General features: G+C 39.9%; 1 protein-coding gene across 13 annotated transcripts in view; it reads right to left on the reverse strand.

Annotated features, from left to right (window-relative positions):
• Positions 1-25025, reverse strand: part of VWA3B (von Willebrand factor A domain containing 3B) — a 224064-nt gene that overhangs the window by 128736 nt on the left and 70303 nt on the right. For all 13 annotated transcript variants that reach the window (XR_002342532.1, XM_021087236.1, XM_021087240.1 and 10 more), the window contains 3 exons: positions 7885-8063; positions 3903-4057; positions 4-142 (listed from right to left, as the gene is read on the reverse strand). Coding sequence is in view for 12 of the 13 variants with exons in the window: in XM_021087236.1 (XP_020942895.1) it covers positions 4-142; positions 3903-4057; positions 7885-8063 (473 nt within the window). In the remaining variant the exon portion in view is untranslated. The remainder of the gene's footprint in view (positions 1-3; positions 143-3902; positions 4058-7884; positions 8064-25025) is intronic.

Genomic DNA, 25025 nt, shown 5'->3' on the forward strand with positions numbered 1-25025 from the left:
CACCTGGATGAGCTGGATGATCTTGTTCTTCACCAGGTCCAGTTTCCCCTTCATGGAGTGAGAGGTGTCGATGAGAATGTAGACACAATCACTACGCACTTTTCCAAAGAGGACTTGGCTCCCATCCTGTAGCCATTTAATCCTAGGCAGGAAATAGTTGAAAGTTAATGATTAGAGTCTATGGCAATGAGACCATCTCCCTAAGAACTTAATGATACATCCACAGAGGAAAATCAATGGCACAGAAAAAATAAGTCCAATATTAAGTTCCAAAGCCAAAAGCCCACTACTTCCAGTTCTCTGATATCTTGAGGCCTTCAGCTATGACTTCACACCATTTATTTTTCTAACCCTGCTGACTACAGCCAAGATAGTAATGTCAGCACATTCCTGAAGCTTCCATGAAGCATATGGATAGAGTCGAGCAACCCCAGATTCCAATAATAACCAAGTGCAAGGTGCTTATGTAAGCAAGATTGCTTCTGTGGTCCAGGCTCAGGATCCCATCAAAGGATGTAAATTAATTCATGGCTGCAGGCAAAGCCTAAGGAAGAGGGTGTAGAGGACAAAAAAAAACCAAAACAAAAACAAAAAAAATACCTTGGAACAGAGTTCAGAGTTCAACAAGGCCCAGGAAACTGGACTTTATAGTGTAATATACTGAGAAGGAGATCACTGCATAGAAGGAGAGAAAAATAGGGAGGGTAGAGAGAAAGAGAAAGGGAGAGGGGATGTCCTCCAGAGGTCTGCCCTGGAAATTTTGGCTTAGTAATGATCAGGGCATGCCTGTGAAGGAACTAATGAAGCCAGAGAATGAATCACTGAAAAGGAATAGATGGACCAAGCCCTCAGAGTTTATACAGAGCTGAGAATGCTTCATCTTCCAACCAACCAGAGTGGAACAGCCTCCACAATGCATGTGGCATCAAGCAGAGTCCTCACTAGGGTACTGTCTTAATCACAGGACCAAAATAGCCCTGGACTAAAGGCTTCCCTGCACCTATGCTAATGTAACATAAAAGCAAGTCCTAGAGCGATCAAAGTGATGCCAAGTAACTCAACTGCATCACAAGTCACACGTAAAAAATACAACCAAATCCGCACCCAACAATGTAAAATTCAAAATGTCTGGAATCCAGTGGAAAATTACTAGGCACACAGTGAAGCAGGAATAAATGATCTACAACCAGAAGAAACAGATCAACAGAAAAGGACCTCAAAATGACACAGATGATAGAATTAGCAGAAAAGAATGTTATGTAGATATTATAAACATAATCCATATGTTCAAGAAGATAAAGTAAGAGCAGAATGGCAAGAGAAATGGAAGATATATTTTTTTAAAAAAGCCCCCGAGGAAACTTCTAGAGATACACAATAACTGCATACTATTAACAGTAAAGTACACACCAGCAGAAGAAAAGATCAGGGAACTTTAAGAAAGACATAGAAATAGTAAAAATTTCAGAGAGAAAAAGGCTAAAAAATATAATAGAAAATAAGCAACCCATGGAACAATATCAAGGAGTCTAACATGTAATTAGAGACTAAGGAGAGGGAAAGTGGGACAGAAAAATATTTGAAGACATAGTGTTTCCAATTTTGAGACAATACAATATATCTACGGACATGAGAAATTCAAAGAAACAAAACAGAAGAAAAAAAAAAAACCCCAAGGCACATCATAATATAATAAAATTTAGTGGTATAGAAAATAATCTTTTTTTTTTTTTTTTTTTGTCTTTTTAGGGCTGCACCAGCAGCATACAGAGATTCCCAGGCTAGGGGTCTAAAAGGAGCTGCAGCTGCCAGCCTACACCACAGCCACAGCAACATCAGATCCGAGCTGCATCTGCAACATACACCACAGCTCACAGCAATGCCAGATCCTTAACTGGCTGATTGGGGCCAGGGATAGAACCCGCATCCTCTTATATACTAGTGGGGTTCGTTAACTGCTGAGCCATGACAGGAACTCCTGGAAGAGTTTTTTTATTATTATTATTATTTACATGAAGTGATAGAACATTATTTGAAGGTAGACTATGATAAATTTGAGATGTATATTATAAATGCTAACACAGTCAAAACAGAGGTAGAGTTAATAAGCCGATAGTGGAGATAAAAAGGAATCATAAAAAATATTCAAACAAAACAAACCAGAAAAAGAATAGAAAGGGAATAAAGAACAGGTGAGACAAATAGAAAACAAATAGCAAGATCTTAGGTTTAAATCCAACCAAATCAATAATCATATTAAATAATCTTAACATTCCAACAAAAAGACAGAGATTGTTAGATTGGATTAAAAATAATACCCTTATATATTCTGTCTACAAGAAGCCTATTTTAATATAAGAAATAGGTAAAAGTAAAAGGATTAAAAAAAAAGACAAATCATGCAGAAAACAATCAGAAGAAAGCTGGTATTTAATACCTACACTGATATTAGCCAAAGCAGATTTCATAACAAAGAATATTATCAAAGATAAAAAGGGACATTTCATAATAATAAGGGAGTTGATTCATAAAGAGGACATAACAATCCTAAATGTACATGTAACTACTAATCAAGTTTCAAAATGCCTGAAGGAAAAAAAATGATGGAACTGAAGGGGGAACTGGACAAATCCACAACTACAGTTGGTGAATTCAGCACTCTTCTCTCAATGATTTATAGAACAATTAAACAGAAAGTCAGTAATAATATGGAAGACTCATATAATACTATCAACTGACTTAAGCTGAGATATTTACAGTACACTGCTCTCAACAGTGGTTTTTCTCCTTCATATTCTGAGCCAAAAGTGGTTTTTCTCCTTCATATTCTGAGCCAAAAAAAAAAAAAAATCTGAATAAATTTTGTTTTGTTTTGTTTTGTTTTGTTTCTTTTTGGGGTTTTTTGCTTTTTTAGGCTGTACCTGTAGTATACGGAGGTTCCCAGGCTAAAATCGAATTGGAGCTGTAGCTGCTGGCTTATGCCACAGCCACAGCAATGCTGGGACCAAACTGCATCTTTGACCTACACCACAGCTCAAGGCAATGCCAGATCCTTAACCTACCAAGCAAGGCAATGGATTGAACCTGCATCCTCATGGATGCTAGTCAGGTTCATTTCTGCTGAGCCACGATGGGAACTCTCTCAAAAAATTTGTAAGAATAAAAATTATACAGTATTTCTCTGCCCACAGTGAAATTAAGAGCTGTCAGGAAAATCCACAGATACAAAATTTACATATAAGAACACAACACATATCTAAATAACCCCTTGGACAAAGAAGAAATCAAAGAGGAATAAGAAAATATTCTGAGGTGAATGAAATAATATACAATGTATCAAAACTTGTGAGAGACAGCTAGAGTAGTACTCAGAGGAAAATTTTTTATAAAATTAAATATAAGCATTTACAAGCACTACCAGATTTTAAGAACCAAAAGTGTTGAGAGGAATCACATGAAGTTACTTTTAGCTGATTTCTAAAATATATCTATTATTCCATTGTACTCAAATTTTTCATAGCATTGTAAGAGCTGCCTGGAAATGTAATATTCAAGAGTCCAGAGGACAGGTGTAATACAGTCTGCTACACACATGAGGCCCATAAAAACATGCAAGACATAAGCAGAAGTGTTCTTTTGCCTCCAACAGTGATGTACCATCAACATGATAACTACATCTTTGTTGTTTTTCAAAGTCTGCAATGGCATCAAAGTGGCCCAGAATATGCATCCAAACATCCCCTTTTAATATTAACAATTAGGCCACCAGCAAACCATCAGATGGCAATCCTGATGTAACAATACCTAAAGGCCATTTCTCTTGGTGAGCTGTATCAAGATGTCAAGCAGATTTGAATTTTGAGAGAGACGGGATACTTGTACCCTCATGCAAATACACCAACCTCCTTTGGATCTGAGCCAGGACTGCATGAACTCTCTCACTGTACCACGTGTACTTCTCCTTGGTAATGCAGACATGGACCAAGCTCCCATCCTTCCAGGGAGCATGGACAAATCTGCTGCAGTATTTCGCATGGACTGTCTTCTTGTTGGTCTCCTAAGGAAAAGACAAAGGACAGAAGCCACTCAGAAACCATTCCAAGAAGAAAAGCCCCCAGATGGCACCTCCACTTTTGCCTAATTTATTCAGCTCCCGGTCTCACTCCCACCATAAAACCATGCAACAGTTGGTTTAACCAAACATACACCAGGGCCTGCTCCAAGTGGAGCCCTGTGCTTGATGTCATGAATGATGGTCAAAAAGACAGGTGCAGTTCACTTGTGTCCCAGAGAAGCTAATGTTTCCAGCAGAGAGACAACTATTTGCATACACAGACACAGACACAGACACACATGCACAAACACAAAGTAAGTAGCAATGCAGAGCACTAGACACCCAGTGCCTGGGCCTGGGTTGAGACAGTAATGACTAGGCAAGTTCTGGCAAAGAAGAAAGAGTTCCTAGTGGACTAGAGAGTCTGAGAGATCTACATGAGGTGGAACTTGAGACATCTGCAACAGCCTTCCATCGTTACTCCCAGCCCCAAATGAAGAAAAGCAGCAGAGAACCCCATTCCACATATAGCACCCTCTCCTGGACATAGAGAACTAGCCCAAGGACAAAGTCTTCCCACAAAGAGCTTTGCAAAGGTCTGTCTTTATCACTCATCCAACCAGTTTATAAATGCATCAAGCACACCACTCTTGATGGTGAGGGAGGGAGAATGATCAAGAAACAGCAAATGATCAAGAAACAGCAAAGAGGAGCAAGGAGGTGGCCACCACCTCTGAGCGCACAGGCCCACGGAGATGAGAAAGAAATCAGGGTCCTTGAATGAGGCAGCAGACAAGCAGGTGAAGGGAACGTTTCAGAGCACATAGGGCTGAGAGGGCCCGTGATGACTTCTACGTTCAGAGGGCACGGTGGAGGGAATTTACACGGTGGAGGGAATTTACAATTTACGGTGGAGGAATAGAGGGGGCTCAGAGAAGGGATGCCAGAACCACTCAGGGAAGAAGAGTCAGGGGTCCAGGGGTGACTGACGTAAGCGGGGTGGAAGGGCATGATGGGATCAGTCCTAGTGTTCCCAAGGCTGGAGTAAGGGGAGAACCATGTCCCTACCACAGTGCAAAGATGAAAGGGGAAACATCCTCTCTCCTACTCTCACCACGTTCTTCCTACTCCAAATGCCATCACATGCCATTTTTCCAACTGTGACTGGTGCATTTCCAGATGGACACACACCAGACCGTAAGTTACACAAATTCAGGTGTCCAGCAGCAGAGTGTCCAAATGGGAAAAGCACATCCTTGAGAGCCCAGCAGATCTGAATCCAATCCCTGCCTCCCCCACTTGCCACAAGATCTCAGGTGAGTCATCTAACCTCTCAGAGGCCCTGGGACTTCTTTTTCTTACATGCGATATGAGAGCACAAGATAAACCTTGTATGTAAATCATATAGGCAGTCCATAAATGCTCCTTTCTGGCACACAATGTTTGTAACAAAGAAGACAAGGAAGGTAACATCTAGTGGGCATCTTCTAAGTGCCAGGCATGGTGCTCAGACATACAATTTTCAAATTTAGACCTGACACCACCCATTTTACAGATGTGCAGGGCAAGACTCAAACAGGTTCAATGATTTGCTCAACAGCTCCTATTTAGTGACTGGTCAAAGTAGCGTAAACACCCAGATCTTCTCATTCAAATCCAGTGCACTTTCCAACATATGACACTGCCTGGTACATAGTGAAGGCTCAGTAAATATTTGTTAGAGGATAAATGAACATCAGGGCTGGCTTTGACTCAAGCAGCATAAGCAGCCATGAATGCAGTGTGACTTCAGGAGTGTCCCAAAATATCAGGTTACTAGACTTTGCCTGAAATTCCCTAAGAGAAATGTATTTTTGTCTCTCCCCTCACCCATGCACCCATCTTAGAAATGCCACATAGCAAGGCCTTTTCAGTCATTTATTTCTCAATGTCAATGAATTTCCTGGATCCATATCTACAAATCTGTTTTTAGAGTTAAAAGATTAGGGGGTCTTTTTCAGTGGGAGTCTGGGGAAACCTTAAATAATCAACCTATTTCACAGCCTTGGTTTGTCTCTACTATATACACAGGTAAAAATCCAGTTTCAGATGCATAGCCCCAGATACAAAAAATAAAATTGTCCCTTTTTCATCATTATTGGTGAAAGAAGATAGCTATATGGCACACTTCTCAACTTTTACGATATTATTGTTAGTGTCAGAAATTTGAGGTTAAAAATCCCCATTTATAATACCAAATTCTTCAAACTATCCCCATAAAATGTCATTTAAGATTGTCAAGAAAGAAAAGGAAAAAATCAGTATTCAGAGAAGACCACACTGTCGGGAGCATGCAGTAAGCTATGTTCAAATGGACAAGAATTAATATTTTTAAATATCCAGGGCCTGATGTATTTTAAAAATGCAAATTTAATTATGTACAATTTCCTGAACTAATAACATTACTGAATAATATCTACAAAATCAGAAAACAGAGCTGGGGGAGGAAACCCGCAAATGAGATTTCTCTGCAATGCAGCAATTACTCTGGATCCCAGTATGTAAGCCAGGAAACAAGCCTTGCGTCAATTCTGCATTTTTTTCTAATTGGATTGTGATATTTTCCTCCTTGCAGTTCACTGTAAACACACAGGAGTAAAAGGGCAAAAACACAAACAACATCACGTGGCTAACGTGACCCCAAAGAATACAGCCCTTCCTCTGGAAGCCAGCGGCCATCAACCTATGGGAGTGTCAAAGAGACTGGGGTTTCACCTCTGCAGGACCGAGACACACTGAAGTGATGATGTTGACGTTTGGTCACAGCCATAGAGAATACGTAAAGGGACGCTGCATTTGGGGAGGACCTTGATTTTCTGACAGTAATCTGCTGAGCTGCCATGACTGGCATGTCTGCTCTGTGGCTTGCATTTCAGCTATCACTCCAGTATGTACCTGGGCCTTTGCTTCCTACTAAAAGAGATTTCTTTCAGTTTTACAAATTTAGAATAGTCATTTTATCCTGATTTTCTCTTTCATATGGAGATACCTTTTAGTCTTTTCATAATTCTAAACTTTGGACAGACTTCTGGATCCTGTTCCACAGGCCAGTGTTTCTCAAAGTGTGGCCCCTGGACCAGAAGCTTTGGGATCACCTGGGGGTTGTTATAAATGCAGATTCTTGGGCCTAGCCTCAAACCCAGTGACTCATGCACATCAAAGGTTAGGAGCCACGACGACAGATCATTATCCTTCCACTGCGAGCCAGGGTCAAGCACTTTCAGAAGCTATATTCCTTTCAGGCCCATGGTCACAACGCTTTCAAAAAAGTTTATAATACAGACCGTTCCTGTGCTCAAACCCCTTAGAGAATCTGATTTCACATTTCCTGGGAATCCACTAAAGGCTGGCTGGTAGTCACTAGAATAACACAGCTTTAAGATAGTGACAACCCAAGAGGACCATATAAATGACTGCTTTGGGGGCATAATCACCAACAGTTTCTCTCTTCCAGGCAATACAGGGGAACAAAGGGCTTTTCTTTTGAAACAACGTTGAACAATTCTGAGACTCATAATGCCTGCATCTCTAAAGGCACAGCTCCTGGCTTAGGTATAATTATTGTTCAATTCACTTATATCTAGAAACCATCTCATACTTGATCTCCACTTCTACAAGTATCATTTACAGAAATGTATGCAGGAAACAGAGGGGCATCCTTCTTCATAGGCAGCATCCACGCTGCCTTTTGACCTTGGACTTTCTCTGTTCCAACCTTGGTCCTTGATGCCCCTCACCCCCAGGGCACCCAGGGAAGGTCACAGCCCCACCCAGGAGTTCACTTCACTTACCGCACTGGTCTGCACAGACTCGTTCTCTGGTTTGGCTTTTATATCAACAATTCCATCAGCATGGCGGAAGGAACAGTCCGCAATGACGTCATAAAATGACAGCTTCTGGGCTTTCAAACCATATTTCTGCAGCCACTTTTCAGAGTCCCAGGCATCCTCTGGATTTGACCCATTTGCTCCTAGTGGTAATTTTGCAGTCACAGTTCATCAGCCATTCATATGACACAAGACTTTTATATATCATCCTCAACTTAATATTTTTCCCAAGCTGAAACATGTTTTTTTGTTAGATCACATTTGTTTCAGGGAGTCTGCTTTCCAAAGTAGGACTGGCAGAGAATTAGTTCACAAGACTGGAAGGCAAGAATATGTTACTTTTCTTTCCTTCTTTCTTTCTTTCTTTCTTTTTTTTTTTTTAAGGGATGCACCTGTGGCATATGGAAGTTCCCAGGCATTGCAGCTATGGCTGCCGGCCACAGCCACAGCCACAGCAATGCTTGATCTTTTACACACCAAACAAGGCCAAAGATCAAACCCATGTCCTCATGGATACTAGTTGGGTTCATTAACGCTAAGCCACAGTAGGAACTCCTGGTAACTGCTGCTTTTCATTTCACTCCCACCACTACCTAAGTTGACTGGACCCTTGCATAAGGGGAGATGGCTGATGGACAAGGCAGTGTTTTAGGAGGCTCCAAGTTCAATTCCTGGCTCTGCTACTGAATAGCTTGTGAAAGTTGCTCAAACTTGGGTGAGTCACCCCACTTAACCTCTCCGAGCTTTGGCAGAATTCTTCACCTGCAGATAGCATCTGTGTGGCCTTCTTAAGTGTGCTGAACTGATTCAATACATAAAGTCACATGAAAGTGCACTGTACCGAGGGAGGGGGAGGAGAAGCAGGGGCTCAGAACCTGCATTGAGGCGGAAATCAGGAGAAAGCTGGCAGGCTGCCTCCCAGGGGCACCCCTCTTAAGCTGGTAAGCTGATCCTGATTCACAGCCTGGCTCTCAATCCCGCAGGCTCAGGAAACTCATGTCAGGTCAGGCACCTGGAGAAGCATCTATGACTCACCCGAGGTTCACAGGATCAAGTAGAGCAAGAAAGCTAATTGCCCAAATATCCCTAGCCTTAGGCCTATTCCCTTGGTGTTTTCCAAAGGCTATCTATTTAAGTGGAAGGAAGTATTGTGTCACCTGAGCAGAATACCCTAGAGCCAGCTTATCTCACAAACATCAAAGTATTCACCTAGGTGGTTCAAAACCCCTATGGCCACCTAAGCGAGAGGGTGGTAAGGGGGTGGGCACAGAGGAAGCATGGGTTTCTCAAGCTGGCCCATAAGAGCAGGCTGTGTACCTTTCCGCCTGACTCCACACTCAGTGGTAGCATGTGGCAAGGTGAACTTGACCACGCCAGGAGCATTTACAAAATTGGAAAATCAGAGGATGCTATAAATGAGGGCTTTCTTATTCCAGAGAAAGGGTGATGATGTTTGTCTGCACACCTCTGGAGGGAAGGCAAAAGAGCCTGAGCTTTTAGCCCGGGTGGGACCAGCAGAGCCTTGGGAGGACAGGGAGGAGGTGCCGGGCAGAGAGGTGGTTTTTAAAACAGGTACCACCACACAGTAGGCCCACTGGCCCTACAGTTTCTTTTCACTTGATCAGTGGTTCTCAACCCCGCATACGGAATCTTCTGAAGCCTGGCCCCGTGCTTTCAATTCTGTTTTAACTGATCTGGACACTGAGATTTTCCAAAGTTCATTATACTGGGCAGTCTAGTACTAGGATAAGATGAAAAGAGCTTTTTCAATTACAATGTGGTTATCCCACCTTTTATGCTTCTATCAGACATACTCAAGTCAAATTATACTTTTAATTGAAATGTAGCACTCTCACTATTGGGGAAACAAAAATATTACCTATGGTTACCCATTACTATATCTAAAGGGATATACCATTAGAATAATATGTGAAGAAATAGAACACTCGAGAGCCAATTATTTCTCAATAATATGTAAAGGATCCATCCATTAATGTTACCTATGAGCCATGTCCATCAATTTTAATAGAAGAAATTGTAAATAACGCACTCTGGATCCTCCTGGAGCTGGAACTTCTCAAAGAAGCTTGATTTTGGCTTTTGAATTTTAAACCAGTCTGGCATCAAAAGCCCCTTTGGGCACCATCCCCAAAGCCAGCAGTTTGTTTCTATGTGATTCATAAAGTGTCTTGTCACCCTGAGCAGGGGGCTGAAATTAAAGGCTTCCCTTAGCTTCCCCTGCATGTTCTCTTACATCCCAGGGAAAGAGCAAAAGGAAACTGGAGCCATTTTTGTCAGTGGGGTCACCTTCTTTGAAGCAACACTTTGGGTGACTATTTTTCCCCAATTATTGTTGATTACATTCTAAGTCTTTGTTTCTTCTTTACTCCTATTTTTTTCTTTCTTTCCTTTTTTTTTTTTTTTTTTTTTTTTTTTGCTACACACACAACATGTGGAAGTTTCTTGGCCAGGAATTGAACCCAAGCCATAGCAGTGATTTAAGCCACAGCAGTGACAATGCCAGATCCTTAACCCACTGAACCACTCCTCTTTATTCTTACTTTATTTTCCTCCTTTCTTTATGATCAATAGTTGTAGTAGGAACTAAACTTTGCATTCAATTGTTGCTATAGCAACACACACTATCACATGCTCTTGGGTCACTTTCTTTTAAAAAGACAGGAGCCCTTGATCAGTTATGAACTCAAGCTGATCACAAAAGAACTTCCTAAAAACAGAGCAAACCAATTCTAAGAAGGGATTTTAAAGAGCCAGAAACTAATTTTTGACTCCTAGCTCTACCCAGGATGAGGCAAAGCAGTCACCCTGAGGGCAGGATGCAGGCTCCCCATCGCCCTCTGAAAAGGAGTTGCGGGGAAGACCCCAAAACAACTTGAACTTCATAAAGGAAAAAAAGGGCAGCCGAGTGGGCAAAAACAAAGAGCCTATGTGAAAAGAATCTAAAAAATAATGGACATATGTATATGTACAATTGAATCCGTTTGCTACATGCCTGAAACTAATATAGCATTAGAAATCAACTAGACTGATAAAATTGAAAACAAACAGAAAAAAAGCCAAAGAGCCAAAGAGTGCCCCAAAGCTGAAGAAAGGAGAGACAGGGGAAATCTTTGCATGTGCAGTGCTAGTTATACCACCAGCACCTGAGCCTCGTTTTCCCTGGGAGGGGGTGGGGGGAAGGGAGGGAGTCATCTGTTCATTAGTGTCACCAATTATGGGGTCCTTCCCATTCCCAGCAGTCATCTTAATTAGAAGTGTTACATGAGTTCTCACCCACGGAGCCCGGGATAATACCTTCATTTATCACAGAGATGTGAGTTCACAGTGCACCCTGATTATAATACTGCTTTCCTCCTTCAGGTGACAGACTGCTACAGATTTTCTCTCATTTATGGGCAGGAGAATCACATGGCAGATCCATCCATGTCACGGGATTAACCTGCCTGGTCCCCAGTCCTAACTAACAACTTTTTTTTTTTTTTTTTTAGGGCCGCACCTGTGGCATATGGAGGTTCCCAGACTAGGGGTTGAATCCAAGCTGTAGCTGCCAGCCTATGCCACAGCCACAGCAATGCTGGATCTGAGCCTCATCTGCAACTTACACCACAGCTCACGGCAATGCCGGATCCTTAACCCATTGAGTGAGACCAGGGATTGAACCCGCATCCTCATGGATACTAGTCAGGTTCTTAACTTACTGATCCATAATGGAAACTCCCCTACTTATCAATCTTAGAATATGTTTTAATGAGTAAGGCCTTCCGGCCAAAGCTTTTGAAACATCACTGGTGTAGCCGGGGCAGCCGAGTGGGCAAAAAACAAAGAGCCTATATGTGAAAAGAATCTAAAAAATAATGGATATATTAGACAAACTGGACATAGTCTCTCAGTGCCCACTCCTCCCCCAGAGGACCACAACCAGGATTTCCCACCATAACTGCCCTCCCCATGGTGATGGTTCATCCTGTGTGTCAACTTGGCCAGACTACAATATCCAGATATTTGTCAAACATTATTCTAGATGTTTCTGTGAAGGTGTTTCTTTTTCTTTTCTTTCTTTTTAGGGCCACACCTGCTGCATATGGAAGTTCCCAGGCTAGGAGTTAAATTGGAATTGGAGCTATAGCTACTGGCCTAAGCCACAGTGACAGCAACACCAGATCCAAGCTGCATCTGCAATCTACACCACAGCTCACAGCAATGCCAGATCTCTGACCCACTGAGCGAGATCAGGGATTGAACCTGAATCCTCATGGATACTACTTGGATACATCTCCTCTGAGCCACGATGGGAACTCCCTGTGATGATGTTTCTGAAGTGAAATTAACACTTAAATCAGTAGATTTTCAGCAAGCTTATATCCTCCAAATAGTGACTGGGTATCCTCTATTTGGTTGGAGGCTCATTAGAAAAAAAACCGACATCACTTAGAAAGAGGGAATTCTGCTTTTGGACCAAACTGCAATACCAGGTCTTCCCTGGGGCCCCAGCCTGCTGGCCTGCCCTGCAGATTTTGGACATGCTAGCCGCCACAGTCATGTGAGCCAATTTCTTAAATTCCTCTCTACATGTACACACACACACACACACACACACACACACACACACACACACATACACATACACTTCCTACTGGTTCTGTGTCTCTGAAGAACCATGACTAATAGGCCCATTGCCTCCACTGAAAGCTATTTGTTTGGCATCTCATTTCTGCCTTGCTGGATCCATGTGCTTTCAAGGAAACCATCAGGTAATGAATACACAGCTCTTGATCTGGAACCTCTCTCAGACAGCATCCAGTTCAATGTTCCCACACTACGTTCCACAATATACTTCTACTGTAACAGTGACTAATACTCAGAGAAAGTGTTCCTTTCCCAAAAGTTTGGGGAGCTTGAAAATAAAGTTTCAACAGGTTCTTTACTGAAGGCCTTTTCTTAGGAATCGGCAGTGGGGCTCACCAAGAGCAGAGGCATAAACAGTATTTCCTGAGGTCATTTAGCCCAGACCCTTTCCACATAGAACATTTTGCAAGGCTTTTGTTTAACAGATCACAGGCTTGGTACACACTGTGCAACGAACCTGTTATCACAGGTGTCATAAGACACTAAACCAACTCTTAGCTACCATGTGGGAAGTGGCACAGGAAAAGAGCACTGTGAATTAATTGAAAAGGGAAGAGTTCAGAAGAAACTGGAAGTGGAAGGAAGGAAAGAAGGAAGGAAGGAAGGGAGGGAGGGAGAAGTGAGGAGGGAGGGACAGGTGAGGGAACGTGGCAACTGTCAGGAAAAAGATCTGAGCCCCCTTCTGGAGAGATGGGTGAGGTTTCATACATGTGAGCCAGCGCAGCAGGCCCCAGCTGGTAGGACTAAGGGTTCTCTGAAGGTGAGAGGATGAGGTCCACCTGGAGGCAGATGTTGACAGCCTCGGAGAAACAGCCTGTCTCCAGGCAGTTACACACTTGTTTGCTGCACTTGCTGACTGATATTTTCTGTTTGTCTACATTTGTGAAAGCACTCAGGGTGGAGCAGGTTTGCCTGGCACTGGGGCAGGGGGGCAAGACAGGTGGAGGAGGATGGAGAGACAGAATTACCACCAATATTCCGCACAACTGACCCACTAGGCTGAGCAGGGTAAACATTCCCTGGACCATCCCGGGGGTTGAACACATGAGAGCAGAGGGACATGGAGATGCAGTGACATGCCTGAAGTCACATCTCCCATATGTGACCAAGTCCAAATGGGCAGCTATGGAGTCTGCCCTGAGTGGATAGTCAAATAAGCTCAGGACTGATGACTAGCATATGCAACTGTTACTCATGGGAGAATGGAAAAGAATCCTAATGAATTCTAGGCCTTTTCTCCCCTGGAACATCATGAATTGATTTTTTACTTCCTCCTTGTAATGCTTGCAAAAATCAAAGTATACTCTCTATTGAAAAGAAAAAATTTGGTTTACCCAACTTGTTTACAAACCAGCAGAAAAATAATTCCAACCCTGAGTTCTCTCACTCCTATAATCCTCAGGGAGTGTAAGCAGGAAAAAAAGGAAGTTAAATGAACGAAGAGACAAAAACAAAGTAGATGTAAAAATAAAGACCATAAAGCATGGATAATGGACAGGAGGTGGGAGAGAAGTTAATGCCTCTCAAAGGCATCATTCTGGAGTTCCCATTGTGGATCAGTGGGTTAAGAACCCAACATAATGTCTATGAGGATGTAGCTTCAATCCCCGGCCTCGCTCAGTGGGTTAAGATCCAGTATGCTACAAGCTGTGGCGTAGGTCATAGATGCAGCTCAGATCTGGCATCGCTGTGGCTGTGGCCTAGCTTAGGCCAGCAGCTGCAGCTCTAAGTTGACCCCTAGCCCAGGAACTTCCATATGCTGCAGGTGTGCAGCTGTTCAAACAAACAAACAAAGACATCATTCTATGTTTCTCTTCTGTGATTCTGAAAGAGGGAAGCTTTAAAAAATTACTTTTAAGGTAGGCTGTGGATGAGGCAGCTGCAGGAGGAATGGTGACTTTCTGATGACACTTGCAACCAGACACTGAGATAAGGAATGATGACACTGAGATGTCATCATAAGTGACGAACCTGTGTGAAGGCTATGTAGAACCACCAGCAGAGGACAGAGTCCAAGAGAAGAATTTCAAAAGCCACATTTTCATATGTCTACAGCTAAAATGACATTTAAAATAACTGAAAATCAGTGAGGACCAGTGAAAAAGGCAAGACATACTACAGGCAACTTTCTTTAAAGATAACGTGCACAGCAAGAGACACACAGACCAATTCAAGAAGTTTGGTATAAAATGGAAAAATCAAGATTAAGGAATGAGAAAAGGATTAATGGAGTTTGGGAACTTAAGGCTAAGAACCTGAAATTCATGTGGTAGTGAAAATGGGAACTCCTACTAGAGTGGGAATACTGGGATTAAAAAAAGACAGATACCCAAATCTGTTTCCCTTGAGAAATTAAAATCTTTGCCACTCTCTTGATCTTGCATCACCAGAGATAATATATTATTTTAATCCTTTTAAATTTATTTAGACTTGTTTTATGGCCTAATATATGGTCTCTTCTAGAGAATAATATGGGTGCATTTGAAAAGAATGTATGTTCTACTGCTGTTACATGGTACAGATATTGATATATATCTTTTAGGTCTATTTGGTTTATTGTGTTATTAAAGTTTTATATTTCCTTATTGATCATTTGCCTGGTTATTCCATTCATTATTGAAGTAGGATATTGAAGTCTTCAGCTGTTATTGCTGGACTATTTCTCCTTTCAATTCATCAGTTTTTGCTCCACAGATCTTGAAGATCTGTTAAGTGAATATATGTTTATGACTGTTATGCCCTCTTAATAAACTGACCCTTTTATTATTATTAAATGTTCCTCTGTAAAAGCTTTTTGTTTTATAGTCTATTTCATCTGAAATTAGAACAGCCACTTCTGCACTTTGATTGTTACTATTTGTATGATATATCTTTTTCCATCCTTGACTTACGTCCTGTTTGTGTCTTTCAATCTAAAATGTGAATTTCAAAGACAGCATACTGTTGGATAATTTTTAAAATCTATCCTGCCTATCTCTGCTGTTTAATAGAAGTGTTAATTCATTTTTATTAATACAGTAAGTATGATAGGGTTTACCTCTTTTTCTATTTGTTTTCTTTTTTATTTCCCCAATACATTATTCTTTTTCTACTGTACAGCATGGTGACCCAGAAACACATACATGTACACATTCTATTTTCGCATATTATCATTCTCAATCATAAGTGACCAGACATAGTTCCCAGTACTACACAGCTGGATCTCATTGCTAATCCATTCCAAAGGCAATAGTCTGCACCGATTAACCCCAAGCTCCCAATGCATCCCACTCCATCCCCCTCGGCAACCACAAGTCTATTCTCCAAGTCCAGGATTTTCTTTTCTGTGGAAAGGTTCATTTGTGCCATATATTAGATTCCAGATATAAGTGATATCATATGGTATTTGCCTTTCTGACTTACTTCACTCAGTGTGAGAGTCTCTAGTTCCATCCATGTTGCTACAAAAGGCATTATTTTGTTCTTTTTTGTGGCTGAGTAGTATTCCGTTGTGTATATATACCACCTCTTCCGAATCCAATCATCTAATGGACATTTGGGTTGTTTTTATGTCTTGGCTATTGAATAGATCTTCAGTGAACACGCAGGTGCATGTGTCTTTTTTAAGGAAAGTTTTGTCCGGATATATGCCCAAGAGTGGGATTGCTGGGTCATATGGTAGTTCTATGTATAGTTTTCTAAGGTCCCTCCATACTGTTCTCCATAGTGGTTGTACCAGCTTACATTCCCACCAACAGTGCAGGAGGGTTCCCTTTTCTCCACACCCCCTCCAGCATTTGTTATTTGTCGACTTATTAATGATGGCCATTCTGACTGGTGTGAGGTGGTATCTCATGGTAGGTTTGATTTGCATTTCTCTTATAATCAGTGATGTTGAGCTATTTTTCATGTGCTTGTTGGCCATCCGTATATCTTCTTGGAGAAATGTCTATTCAGGTCTTTTGCCCATTTTTCCATTGGGTTGTTGGCTTTTCTGCTGTTGAGTTATAGAAGTTGTTTGTATATTTTAGAGATTAAGCCCTTGTCAGCTACATCATTTGAAACTATTTTCTCCCATTCTGTGAGTTGTCTTTTTGTTTTCTTTTTGGTTTCCTTTGCTGTGTAGAAGCATGTCAGTTTGATTAGGTCCCATTGGTTTATTTTTACTTTTATTTCTAGAAAAGCTGAAAGCCTTCCCATTAAAATCTGGAACAATACAAGGATGCCCACTCTCACCATTGTTATTCAATATAGTACCGGAAGTCCTAGCCACAGCAATCAGACAAAAAAAAAAAAAAAGGAAAGAAAAGGCATCCAAATAGGAAGAGAAGAGATCAAACTGTCACTGTATGCAGGTGACATGATACTATATCTAGAAAACCCTAAGGACTCCACTCAAAAACTACTTGAACTGATCAACAAATTCAGCAAAGTAGCAGGATATAAGATTAACATTCAGAAATCAGTTGCATTTCTGTATACTAACAATGAAATATTAGAAAAGGAATACAGAAATACAATACCCTTTAAAATTGCACCCCAAAAAATCAAATACCTGGGAATACACCTGAACAAGGAGGTAAAGGATTTAATATGCTGAGAACTATAAAACATTAATCAAGGAAATTAAGGATGATATAAAGATATGAAAAGCTATTCCATGATCCTGGGTTGGAAAAATTAATATTGTAAAAATGGCCATACTACCCAAAGCAATCTACAGATTCAATGCAATCTCTATCAAATTACTCATGACATTTTTCACAGAAGTAGAACAAACAATCCAAAAATTTATATTGAACCACAAAAAAATAAGAATTGCCAAAGCAATTCTGAGAAACAAAAACTAAGCTGGAGGCATAACCCTCTCAGACTTCAGGCAACATTACAAAGCCACAGTCATCAAGACAATGTGGTACTGGTACCAAAACAGACCTACAGACCAATGGAACGGAATAGAGAACCCAGAAATAAACCCTGACACCTATGGTCAATTAATCTTTGACAAAGGAGGCAAGAACATAAAATGGGAAAAAGACAGTCTTTTCAGCAAGTATTTCTGGGAAACCTGGACAGTTGCATGCAAATCAATGAAACTGGAACACACCCTCACACCATGCACAAAAATAAACTCAAAATGGCTGAAAGACTTAAATGTAAGACAAGACACCATCAAACTCCTGGAAGAGAACATAGGCAAAACATTCCCTGACATCAACCATACAAACTCAGGTCAGTCTCCCAAAGAAACAGAAATAAATGCTATTTGTTTTCTATACATCTTGAATCTTTTTTTGTTCCTCTATTACTGCCTTCTTTTCTGTTAAAAAGATATTTTCTAGTATACCATTTTAATTCCCTGGGCATTTCTTTTAGTAAATTTCTGAGGTATGTTTTTAGTGGCTGCTCTCCAGATTACACTTAACACTCTAAATTATCACAATCTAGTTTGTATTAATGCCAAATCAACTTCAATAGCACACAAAATGTTTTTACCTGTATGGTATCATTCTCCCCCTTCTTTGTGCTGTTATTCACATATATTATATCTTTATATATTATATGTCCATCAACACAGACTTATAATGACTTCTATGTGCAGTTATCTTTTAAATCAAATAGGAGAAAAAAGTTACAAACAATAACTACATTTATACTGTTTTTTATATTTACCCATGTAGTTGTCTTTATCATGTGGATATCATGTTACTCTGTAATATCCTTTTATTTTAACCTTAAAGACTTGCTTTATTATTTTTTATAGGGCAAGTTTGCTAGCCATGAAATCTCTCAGTTTTTATCTTGAATATCTTAATTTCTCCTTCCTTTTAATGGGTAGTTTTGCCAGATAGAGTATTGTTGGTTGGCAGACTTTTTCTTTCATCACTTTGAATATTTCATCCCACTACCTCTGGCCTCCATGATGTCTGATGATAAATCAGTTGTTAATTTTATAGAGGATCACTTTCATATGAGTCAGTTATCTCTTGGTGGGATTGATGCTTTCTGTTATGGATAGTTATTTGTTATTAATTCAACTTCTTTAATAGGTACAAGCCAATTAAGACTGTTTCTCCTTGTGGATTTGAAAGATTTATGCCTTTCATCTAGGTTATCAGCTATGTGGGAACAGTTACTCATAATATTCCTTTATTATCCTTTTAATATGGGATCTCTGGTGATGTGTACTCCTTCATTTCTGATACCCCTAATTTGTGTGTTCTCTCTTTTGTTCTTAGCTAGCCTGGCTAGAGGCTTATTGACTTGATTGATCTTTTCAAAGAACCAAAATCAGCTTTTTTTATTACTTAATGAATTTATTACATTTATAGTTGTACAATGATCATCACAATCCAATTTTATAGGATTTCCATCCCACACCCTCAGCGCATCACCCCACCTCCCAAACTGTCTCTTTCAGAAACCATAAGTTTTTCAAAGTCTGTGAGTCAGTATCTGTTCTGCAAAGAAGTTCAATCTGTCCTTTTTTCAGATTCCACATGTCAGTGAAAGCATTTGATGTTGGTGTCTCATTGTATGGCTGATTTCACTTAGCATGATAATTTCTAGGTCCATCCATGTTGCTAAAAATGCCGGTATTTCATTCCTTTTAATGGCTGGTTAATATTCCATTGTGTATATGTACCACATCTTCTGGATCCACTCCTCTATTGATGGACATTTAGGATGTTTCCTGTCTTGGCTATTGCAAATAGTGCTGCAATGAACACTGAAGTACATGTGTCTTTTCGAGTCATGGTTTTCTCTGGATAGATGCTCAGGAGTGGGATTGCTGGATCAAATGGTAGTTTTATTTTTAGTTTTCTGAGGAATCTCCATACTGTTTTCCGCAGTGGTTGCACCAATTTACAATCCCTCCAACAGTGTAATAGGATTCCTTTTGCTCCACATACATCCTCTCCAGCACTTATTGTTTGTAGACTTTTTGATGATGGCCAATCTGGCTGCTGTAAAGTGGTACCTCATAGTGGTTTTGATTTGCATTTCCCTAATAATGAGTGATGCTGAACATCTTTTCATGTGTTTTGCGGCTATCTGTATGTCTTCTTTGGATAATTGTCTGTTTAGATCTTCTGCTCATTTTTTGATGGGGTTGTTTGTTTTTTTTGGTATTGAGCAGTAGGAGGTGTTTATAAATTTTGGAGATGAATCCCTTGTCAGTCCATTCATTTGCAAAGATTTTCTCCCATTCTGTGGGTTGTCTTTTCGTTTGTTTAGGGTTTCCTTTGCTGTGCAGAAACATGTAAGTTTAATTAGGTCCCATTTGTTTATTTTTGTTTTTACTGTCATTACTCTCAGAGGTGGATCTGAGAAGATGTTTCTGTCATTTATGTTGGAGAGTGTTTGGCCTATGTTTTCCTCTAAGAGGTTTATAGTGTCTGGTCTTATATCTAGGTCTTGAATCCATTTGGAGTTGATTTTTGTGTATGGTGTTAGGGAGTATTCTAATTTCATTCTTTTCCATGTGGCTGTCCAGTTTTCCCAGCACCACTAATTGAACAGGCTGTCTTTTCTCCACTGTATATCCTTGCCTCCTTTGTCATAGACTAGTTTGCTGTAAGTGTGTGGGTTTTATTCTGGGCTTTCTATCCTGTTCCGCTGATCTATATTTCTGTCCTTGCGCCAGTACCATATGGTTCTGATGACTGTTGCTTTGTAGTATAGTCTGAAGTCAGGGAGTCTGATTCCTCCTGCTCCATTTTTCTTGTTCAGGATGTCTTTGGCTATTCTGGGTCTTTTGTGTTTCCAAAAAAACTTTAAAATATTTTGTTCAAGTTCTGTGAAAAATGTCCTTGGTAATTTGATAGGAATTGCAATGAATCTGTAGATTGCCTTAGGTAGTATAGTCATTTTGATAATATTGACTCTTCCACTCCAAGAGCATGGTACACCTTTCCATCTATTTGTGTCATCTTTGATTTCTTTCATCAGTGTCTTAGAGTTTTCAGAATACAGGTCTTTTGTCTCTTTAGGTAGGTTTATTCCCAAGTTTTTTTTTTTTTTTTTTTTTTTTTGGATGTGATGGTAAATGGGATTGCTTCCCTAATTTCTCTTTCTGATCTTTTGTTGTTAGTATATAGAAATGCAGTCAAATTCTGTGTATTAATTTTGTGTCCTGCGACTTTGCTAGTTTCATTGATGAGCCCTAACAGTTTTCTGGTAGAGTCTTTAGGATTCTCTAGGTATAGTATCATGTCATCTGCAAATAGGGATAGTTTTACTTCTTCCTTTCCAATTTGGATTCCCTTTATCTCTTTTACTTCTCTGATTGCTGTGGCTAGGACTTCCAAAACGATGTTGAAGAGTAGTGGCGAGAGCAGACATCCTTGTCTTGTTCCTGATCTCAGCGGGAATTCTTTCAGCTTTTCACCATTGACAATGGTGTTCGCTGTGGGTTTGTCATATGTGGCCTTTATTATGTTGAGATAGGTTCCTGCTGTGCCCACTTTCTGAAGGGATTTTTCAGAAATGGGTGTTGGATTTTGTCAAAGGCTTTTTCTGCGTCTTTTGAGAGGATCATATGGTTTTTATTTTTCACTTTGTTAATGTGGTGTATCACACATTGTTTTTTGGATATTGAAGAACCCTTGTGACCCTGGGATAAATCCCACTTGATCACGATGTGCAATCCTTTTAATGTATTGTTGGATGCAGTTTGCTAGTATTTTGTTGAGGATTTTTGCATTGCTGTTCATCACTGAAATTGGCCTGTAGTTTTCTTTTTTTGTGGTATCTTTGTCTGGTTTTGGTACCAGGGTGATGGTGGCCTCATAAAATGAGTTTGGGAGTATCCCTTCCTCTGCATTTTTTTGGAAGAGTTTCAGAAGAATAGTTGTTAGCGCTTCTCTAAATGTTTGATAGATATCGCCTGTGAAGCCATCTGGTCCTAGACTTTTGTTTGTTGGAAGTTTTTTAATTGCAGTTTCAATTTCAGTACTTGTGATTGGTCTGTTCACCTTTTCTATTTAATCTTGGTTTAGTCTTGGAAGATTGTACTTTTCTAAGAATCTGTCCATTTCTTTTAGGTTTTCTGTTTTATTGGCATATGGTAGCATATAGTAGTCTCTTATGATCCTTTGTATTTCTGTGACGTCTGTTGTTATTTCTCCTCTTTCATTTCTAATTTTACTGATTTGAGTCCTCTCTCTTTTTTTTCTTGATAAGTCTGGCTAAGGGTTTATCAATTTTGTTGATCTTTTCAAAGAACCAGCTTTTCATTTCATTGATCTTTTCTATGGGTTTCTTTGTTTCTATTTCATTGATTTCTGCTCTGATCTTTATGATTTCTTTCCTTCTACTGACATTAGGTCTTGTCTATTCTTCTCTCTCGAGCTGCTTTAGATGTAAAGTTAGCTTGTTTATTTGAGCTTTTTCTTGTTTCCTGAGGTGGGCTTGTATTGCTATAAACTTTCCTCTAAGAATGGCTTTTGCTGCATCCCATAGGTTTTGGAGTGTCCTATCTTTGTTGTCATTTGCTTCTAGTTAGTTTTAATTTCCTCTTTGATTTCTTCAGTGATCCATTGGTTGTTTAGCAGCATGTTGTTGAGTCTCCACATGTTTGTGGTTTTTGCAGTTTTTTTCTTGTTGTTAAATTTCCAGTTGTTTGGTGTTATGGTCGAAAAAGACACTTGCTATGATTTTAGTTTCCTTAAAGTTACCCAGGCTTAATTTATAGCCCAGAATGTGATTAATCCTAGATAATGTTCGATGTGCACTTGAGAATAATGTGTATTCTGCTGCTTTTGGATGGAATGTCCTATAAATATCTATTAAGTCCATCTTGTCTAAGGCTTCATTTAAGGCCTGTGTTTAAGGCTGTTTGTTTCTATTTGTGGATTTGAAGGATTTGTGCCTTTCATCTAGGTTATCAACTATGTGGGAACAGAGTTACTCATAATATTCCTTTATTATCCTTTTAATATGGGATCTCTGGTGATGTTTTCTCCTTCATTTCTGATACCCCTAATTTGTGTGTTCTCTCTTTTGTTCTTAGCTAGCCTGGCTAGAGGCTTATTGATTTGATTGATCTTTTCAAAGAACCAGAATCAGCTTTGATTTTGTCGATTTTCTTTACTGATTTTTATTTTGTTTTCAACTACATTGATTTTTGCTCCAATTTTTATAATTTTTTTTCTTCTGTGTACTTTGGATTTAATTTGCTCCTCTTTTTCTAGCTTCCTATGGTGGAAGCTTACTAATTTTAAATCTACCTTCTTTTTTAATTTATGTATTCAATGCTATAAAGTTCCCTCTAAGCACTGCTTTTGCTGCATCCTAAAAGTCTTGATAAGTTGAATTTTTTTATTTTCATTTACTATAGTCACTTTGTAATAACATTATTCTAGCTCTGACATTCCATTATAACTTGTATTACATTCCAATAATATTCCTAAATTAAATGCACCACATCTACAGAATCCTAATGAAATAATTCTTCTCTCACATTTTTGGGGATGTTTTTCAGTAGGAGGCTTAACTCTGATTTATGGAAATGTTGCACACGATCCTTATGCAGATGTTTTTATGTTTGCATTGTCTGGAAAAATACAGAGCTCTCTCACTACCTATGAGAAAATGGATGTTTGAGTTAAACAAAATCCTGGCCCTTTATAGCAGTCTCACTTGCTGGTTATTAATTAGCCTTATCAATATTCATTTGACAATAAAGAGCTTTAAAGATGTAAAAGCAGGCTGGGAAAATGTCCTCCTCCAGATTCCCTCAGCACACTATCCACCTAGGAACTTAGCCTTAACACCTACAGCTTAACTGCTCCCAACTCCTGCCACGTTCAATATTTGAATTCTTCCTCAGGTCTGCCCACTTAGTATGATCTTCACACACTATCATCCTAGGCAAATATTCTGGCATTTCTTGTCTGCACTAACGTCTTAACTCTCTTCTCTCATCCTCACTCGGTCCCTCCCCTCCAATCTTTTTCCACACAGTAGCCAAGGCAATTTTTTTCTAAAGGCAAATCTGATCTTATCATTCCCTTTCTTAAAATCTTCAGTGGCTTCCTGTTGGTCTGAAATGGAGAACTGACATCTCATACCATGGACTTTGGACCCAACCTGATCTGGTCCTTTCCTACCTTTCCAGACTCATCACAGGCCAGTTGCTAACTCGAACTCTAAGATCTGGCTACACTCATCTTTTCCCATTCTTTTAAAGTGCCATGTACTTTCCTGCCTTTGCATATGCTATTCTTTTTCCCAGCACAATTTTTCCCCTTACACTCACACCCTTTTACCACATTAACTTGCCTCCTCAACCCTCAGATATCAGCTCTAATTTTATTTCCTCAGTGAGGCTTTTCTGGACCCCAGAGACCTCAAAAGCTTATACTTTTCCTTAGTAATATGACATTAGTTGGTAATTATAGTTTCATGTCCATCTGATTTTCTACCCTTGCTGAGCAAGAAATGGTGCCCATTCCATGTCTGTTTTACTTGCCATCATACTCACTAACACAGAGCCATATAACATATTCAATAAATGAAAGAATAAATAAATGGAGCAATCTTTTCTTTTTTCCTTTGCTTTTTTATGGTCACACCTGCAGCATACGGAGGTTCTCAGGCTAGGGGTCCAATTGGAGCTACAGCTGCCAGCCTACGCCACAGCCACAGCAACGCAGGATTCGAGCTGCATCTATGACCTACACCACAGGTCACAGCAATGCCAGATCCCCAACCCACTGAGTGAGGCCAGAGATTGAACCCACATCCTCATGGATCCTAGTTGGGTTCGTTACCACTGAGCCACAACAGGAACTCTGAAGCAATCTCTTCTTTCTTTTTTTTTTTTTTTTTTTGTCTTTTCTAGGGCCACACCCAAAGCATATGGAGGTTCCCAGGCTAGGGGTCTAATTGGAGCTGTAGCCACCAGCCTACACCAGAGCCACAGCAACACGGGATCTGAGCTGTGTTGGCAACCTACACCACAGCTCATGGCAAAGCCAGATCCTTAACCCACTGAGTGAGGACAGGGATCGAACCCAAAACTTCATGGTTCCTAGTCAGATTCATTAACCACTGAGCCACAACAGGAACTCCATGGAGCAATCTTTTCTTAAGCTATTATTACTTATAACTATGTGCCAGCATAGTTATAAATGTTATATATTTTTTTTCTCATTTAATTCTCACAACAGCATATTGGAAAGATATTGTCATTATCCCAATTTTGCAAATGAAGAAATTGAGGCACAGATAATAAATGTCTTGCCCATTTTTTGAATGAAAAAAAAAGATGTTATTCCACTGTCTTTTCACTTGCAACAAGAAATCTGCTATCATGCTTATCTTTGCTCCTTTGCACCTGTCTTTTTTTCCTTTGGTTGATTTTAATATTTCCTCTTGATTACTGGTTTTCAGCACACTGATTCTGATGTCTGTTGGTACAGTTTCCCTCATTTTCTAGTACTTGGCATACATTGAATTTCTTAGATCTCTAG

Source organism: Sus scrofa, chromosome 3, assembly GCF_000003025.6.
Source record: "Sus scrofa isolate TJ Tabasco breed Duroc chromosome 3, Sscrofa11.1, whole genome shotgun sequence".
Lineage (NCBI taxonomy): Eukaryota > Metazoa > Chordata > Mammalia > Artiodactyla > Suidae > Sus > Sus scrofa.